The sequence below is a fragment of the Perognathus longimembris genome, chromosome 13, assembly GCF_023159225.1.
Source record: "Perognathus longimembris pacificus isolate PPM17 chromosome 13, ASM2315922v1, whole genome shotgun sequence".
Taxonomy (NCBI): Eukaryota; Metazoa; Chordata; class Mammalia; order Rodentia; family Heteromyidae; genus Perognathus; species Perognathus longimembris.
In genome coordinates, this window is record NC_063173.1 from 39,282,433 (window position 1) to 39,288,432 (window position 6,000).

General features: G+C 47.6%; 1 protein-coding gene across 4 annotated transcripts in view; it reads left to right on the top strand.

Moving 5' to 3' along the window:
• Prr5l (proline rich 5 like) overlaps nt 1-5,421 on the top strand; it is a 72,046-nt gene extending 66,625 nt beyond the window's left edge. For all 4 annotated transcript variants that reach the window (XM_048359943.1, XM_048359942.1, XM_048359945.1 and 1 more), the window contains one exon: nt 4,002-5,421. In XM_048359943.1, the coding sequence (XP_048215900.1) occupies nt 4,002-4,396 (395 nt within the window). In that variant the 3' untranslated portion in view covers nt 4,397-5,421. The remainder of the gene's footprint in view (nt 1-4,001) is intronic.
• The last annotated feature ends 579 nt before the right edge of the window (nt 5,422-6,000 follow it).

The window sequence follows — 6,000 nt, forward strand, 5'->3', positions numbered from 1 at the left end:
CCCAATCCTTGTTGTGCTATGTGGCCATGGTCTGACTATCTGTCAGTCTTCCTTGTGCTCCTTGAGGGCAAGGAACAAGTTCTTTGTATATCAGGACTTTATAAAGATCTCCCCTGTGAGTGAATACATGGCCCACTAAGGTCCAGTCTAGAAGTCATTCTGCATAGCCACCTTTCAGTGATCCTTCTTCTTGACCATCCCCAGCCCTCCTCTACACCTCTAGGGTAGTTTCTGTGGCTCTGGACACTTGCCACATGACCTTGTTTGAGCAGCTATCTGAGCTATCTGAGGTCATGAGCAGCAACTCTGCTGCAGGCACTGAGTTTGAGCCCTGGTATTTATTTATTTATTTACTTATTTTGGGGGCTTGGGGCTTGAGCTCAGGGCCTGAGGACTATCCCTGAGCTTCTCTGACTCAAGGCTTGTGTTCTACCACGTGAGCCACAGTGCCCTTGCTGGTTTTTTCTGCGCAGTTGATTGGCGATAAAAGAGTTTCACGGCCTTTCCTGCCTGGACTGGCTTTGAACCATGATCCTGAGTAGCTAGGATTATAGATGCCCAGCTTTGGGTTTTATCATTTACCATGATCATAAAGTCATGTAACCCCTTAACTGCGGAGGTCCCCTTCTGCAAAAACATCAGCATATTGTGTCCACGAAATGCCTTGTTTTTGGTACCTAGAACATATTGGGCATTGGGTAAATGATTGCTTGGGGGACAGTGGACCCCCCACCCCAGCACGCATGTGTATGGGATGCGGCATCTCCTGGGAATGCTGAGGCTGCGCAACCCTCACTGCTGGCATGGAGGCTGCCCTCCCAGGGCTTTCGAGGTGTCCAGCAAGCCTACAGCAGCTGGGGAGAGGTATACTGGCCAAAAGGAGGTAAAAGGAAGAAGAGTCCTGAAGCTGAAGCTTCCTGTTCTCAGCCTCCTGCAGCTCTGTTTCTGGGATCCACACCTTCAAATTTGCTCTCTCCCTGGCCATACCCACGTTGGCAATGGGCTCCCTGTGTCTCTTTGAGGGAGTCATTCGTCCAGCATAAGCCATGTGTGTGGGGGCTAAGGAGGAGCCTGGGTCAGGGATTGGCCTCAGTTGGAGGTACACAGACATGCCATCACTGTCAGTTTTCTGTATTGACACAGTCCCCGTGAAGGTGGGGAGAGGCTAAGGAAAATGGAGGTTGCTGCTTGATCTGCTCTTCTTCCTGTGAGGATCTTCTCCCCAGACTTCAGTTATCCCAATTCACTAGCCTGTCCCATCATCCTAGGTTGCCCAGCTGTTCAGAGGCAGAAAGCTTACCAGTGTAGATACTCAGCTTATGCTTGGGCCCCAGGCTCAGCTTTGTCTGTTTGTAATTGCAAGACAGGTCATCTAATGCCCTGGTGTGCTTCATTTCCCCATCCATAAAATGATCGTTAAGTGCTGATTTAATTCATTCCTATACACAAGAAGCCTAGAACGGTGGTCAGCATGCTTAAGCACTGGCCTGTGTGATAACTCTTAGGGCTTTATTCCTGTTTTAGCCCCTGTCATTTCATCTATCCCTGTACACAGGAGAACATGGGAGTAATTTAACCCTTTGCCCTCATCTCTAGTCTCTTTGAGGGCTCAGCCATTGCTATAGTCTAGGTGATTCTGCAGTTTTCATATCCCAAAACATTTGTCATTATAAAAGGACAGCATGCACAAATTTGTAAAATATCAAAAGGAAGACAAAGAAGAAATGTTTAAAAAAATCATGGGGCTGGGAATATGGCCTAGTGGCAAGAGTGCTTTACTTGCATACATGAAGCCCTGGGTTCGATTCCCAAGCACCACATATATAGAAAATGGCCAGAAGTGGCGCTGTGGCTCAAGTGGCAGAATACTAGCCTTGAGCAAAAAGAACCCAGGGACAGTGCTCAGGCCCTGAGTCCAAGGCCCAGGACTGGCAAAAAAAAAAAAAAATCATTGGTAACTCCTTTACCCGGGTTTTACCATTGTTGATACTTCCATCTATTATCTTCGTGGCTATACATACACATCCATATCCATATCCACACAAATACACTTAAATGTACACACACATGTACATATACACATATGACCCCAGCTTTGTATAAAAAGGAAAAAATGAATATAATGTTGTTCCTGTTCTGCTTATCAGCCAATACCAGTGAATACTTCCTGATGTCCTTAGCTATTCTTTAAAAATATCCAGATTTCTATCTTTCTTAGGAATGTCTTCCCTGGGCTCCAGGAGTGCACATCCTTCTGTCTGTGGAGGTGGGCCCAGTAGCACTTTCTGACTCACTGCCAGCCACACATTGGAACTCTGAGGCTCATGCCCTGCTTCCCCTCTGTCTTTGTGTCTGTGTTGGTGAGCCACCATTCACTGTTCCTGCTCTGATGAGGTGTTTGTGGCCAGCCTTCCCCCTTCCCTACCACAGCCTTTTCTCTTGTCCTTCTTCCCCAATGTGCTCATTTCCCTTTCCTGTTGTCTGGCCTCCAGCTCACAGTGCCGGTCTCTATTCAGTGGTCTCTCATTCTGCAATATCAGTGTTCTTTATGTTTTCTGCCTGTCATCTTCTTTGCCCTTACCACTACCACAGCTCGTATTCCTCCTGATCACCTCTTATCTTTACTCTTACATTAGCATTCTTTTTCCACACAAAATGCATATTTGTTATAGAAAAATATGCCTCAACCCTCTTCCTGGCTTTCCTCAGTTCTCATCTCTCACTGGCCCTAACCCATCCTCCACAGGCCTTGCCAAGGCCTCTTCCTGAAGCACACCTCCATCCTGCCTGCTGTGTCACAGATGCTTCCATCTGACATTCCAGCGCCCTCCTAGGACACACTTATCTGGCCTGTGTGGGCACATCAGCATTGTTCTGTGCCTCCCTTGTTCCAGCCAGCCTGGGAGGAAGACCTGTCTCCACAACTTGCTCAAGCAATTCCCATTTTTAAGAAAGTTATCTGGCACCCTCTACCCCTTCAGATAGTTCTCCACCATCCTCTAATGTACATCCTGCTTGGCACTGTCCCAGGATACATTTTCTGCCTCTAAACTCCACTGGCTTGTCCCTTCCTAGAGGAACTCTGCCTATTATAGTTACTGGTGGGCTTTTCTTGGGCAGCCAGGTAGAGTGAGGTCTCAAATGAGAGAGAGCTTGTTTGAGTCCCAGCTTGACTGGATTCTAGCTGTGTGGCCTTGGGTAAGTGATTAGCTCTCTGATACTCCGTTTTCTAATCTGCAACAGAGAAGCTAATGGTATATAATCAGTTACATTCAGTTTCTAGGAGGATCAAAAAGATACATGATAAGATTTAGCTCAGTTTCTAGGACATGGTGCACACTCAGAGCAGTGGTTTTATAATCACTTGAGTGCAGTTCTAACTCTTTGGAGGCTATCCCTAGAGTCTAGCTGTTTTCCAAACAGCACAGATGGCTGCTTGAATCTAGAAGAGTTGCCTTGATTTGAACATAGATCATAGTGTCCTGGTTCATGACCTTCCAAATGGTCTACTGCCTTGGCTTGCAGTGCTGGGGAGATGCTATCAGCAGCCCTTTTTCCTCTGGATTAAGCTGATGAGGCCTCTTTCAGCATGACAATTTGGCAATGTAGGTACTGTACCCTGAACAGAGCCAAAAGCTTCTTTGTAGCTGATGGAACAACTACTCACTACCTCTTCAGACAAAGTGGTTGAAATGGAATTTAGACAAATCCAGTAAGGCTTGGGGACAGCTGGAAAGAGAGGGAAATCCAGCAGGGGAAGTCTTTGAGGATTACCTCTGATGGAGAAGGGATTGCTTAGAAGTAGGACTTGGTACAAGTGGGTAAATTATAAGATAGACACATGGATATGGCCAGAAATCCTGCATGTTTGCAGGGCTCTCTCTAAAGTTGTTTCCAAAGGCTGAACTACCATTTCTCTCTTCTTCCAACTGAGGAGGGGTTTCTAATGACCTCTACTCCCTCCTCAGTTACAGACTTGGTGCTTTTTCCCCCCCTTGCAGCTAGGCGATATTCCAGAGTCCGGCCCAAGGTAACTCTCCTCAACTATGGCCCTCTGATGACCACAGTCAGCCGGCCACTGAATGAGATGGCCTTGACACCACTGACGGAGCAGGAAGGAGAGGCCTACCTGGAGAAATGCGGCAGTGTCCGGCGGCACACAGTGGCCAATGCCCATTCTGATATCCAGCTGCTGGCTATGGCCAGCATGATGCACTCAGGCTTGGGGGAGGAGGCCGGTGGTGAGGACAAGTGCTTGCTTCTGTCACCCAGCTTCACTCCGCCTCACCGGCAGTGCTCCAGCGAGCCCAGCATCCTGGACAGTCCTGACGAACTGGAGGAGATGGGCAGCGGCAGCCAGGAAGATTCGGAGCTGAACTGTGCTTCCCTCAGCTGAGCCTCCAGGATTTCCAAGATACTTCTGTGCATGCATGATGAAGATAGCCCAACCCCATGGATGGCCAAGGGGTCTCTTCCTTTGGGCAATGAGACCTTATTTCCTTTAGGACAGACCTTTCCTTTAGGACAGACATTCCAGGGGAAACTCTTCATTCTGGTGTTTGGGACCAGCTCCTTACAAACACACAGACCCAACTGCCTATTATTTGCCTTCTCTCCAGCCTGATTTTCCCAACTTGGATCTTCACCTCCAAGCTCTTTTCCCTCATACTGGACTGCCTGCTAATTCCAATGATATGTCCCAGTGCCTCTGGCATTAATGTGGTGGGAGGTTGTCTAGATCACACATAAACTTAGCAATAGTGTGCTAACCCTTTGCAGTTCCCCTTCAGGCTCCTGCAGAAGCCTATGGAGGAAAAGAGAGATTTGTATGGAGTAAAAGAGCACTACAATTCTTGCCATGCATGGCCCTGGGCTACATCCTATTTACTGTAGTTTCAGAATCACTGTGAAAGCATTCATTGCTCCACTAGTGAGTGATGGTCCATCTTACCTACATCCAGATACTAGATGCTACCTACACCACAGCCTTTGGCCTATGGCCCAAGAGAGCCACAAGGCCATAGAGCCCTATCTGTCATGAAGTCTCGCTATTTCCCTCTCAAGCTTTCTCCCCAAATCAAGGACTAAACGCCTAATGGGTCACTGGTGCCTTAACCTTGCTTTTGTTTCACAAATGGACCACATTCCTATTGCAGATGTGAGGGGCTGGTTGACGTGGGCCAAGTAGTCTGTACCTGGATTTGACTTGAATTTCTAAAATGTATGTTGTTTCAGAAATGGTTTGCAAATATTTGCACCTAGGATCTTGCACCAATCATTTCCAAGGAGGTATGTGTTCAAACTCACAAACAAGTAGAGCTCTTAGAAAAGAAACACTAGGAATGGCTTGGAGCAGAGTGATTTCTATTGTAGAGAGGGTCCATGTGCACAGGCATTTAGAAGCAGCTGGACTTGAGTTGGGAATGACTTGCATTTGTGTCGTGGTTTCTAGAAAGAAGCTGCATCAGGCTGGAAAGACTGCCTTCTGGGCAGAGCAAATAAAACTTTCCTATGTTTTATGGTTGAGGGAGACAGAGGTAGGCAAGATCTTGGACAGAGATTTAATATCCAACTGCATTTGAGACAGCAGGCTTTGGTACTGTTCTTAGTCCTTATATATTTCAACGCCTCTCGTTAGGTGTGGGGTTTTATCACCATTAAGTCCCTATCTTCTTTTGTTGTTGCTGCTGATAGCAGCCTCAGAAAAGGCGGGGGGGGGGGGGGGGCTCCTCTGACCTTTCTGGTGGCACATGGTGGTCTTTGAGATCCTGTTCTAAGTTTTGTTGATGAAAGCTCAAGGCACAAAAACCACCTCAGGATATACCTGCACTTCCTGTGGGAGAGGCAGGGCCAAACATAAGCAAGCAGCAAACTTGGGGACAGGGCAGGAACTAGCCACGAAAGACTAGTCGGACAAGAACTCCAATCACCCCCACCAGTTGCAAACTCACGATTCCTAATACGGCCACTCCAGGAGTCCACCAGGGCCAGGCCTGCCAG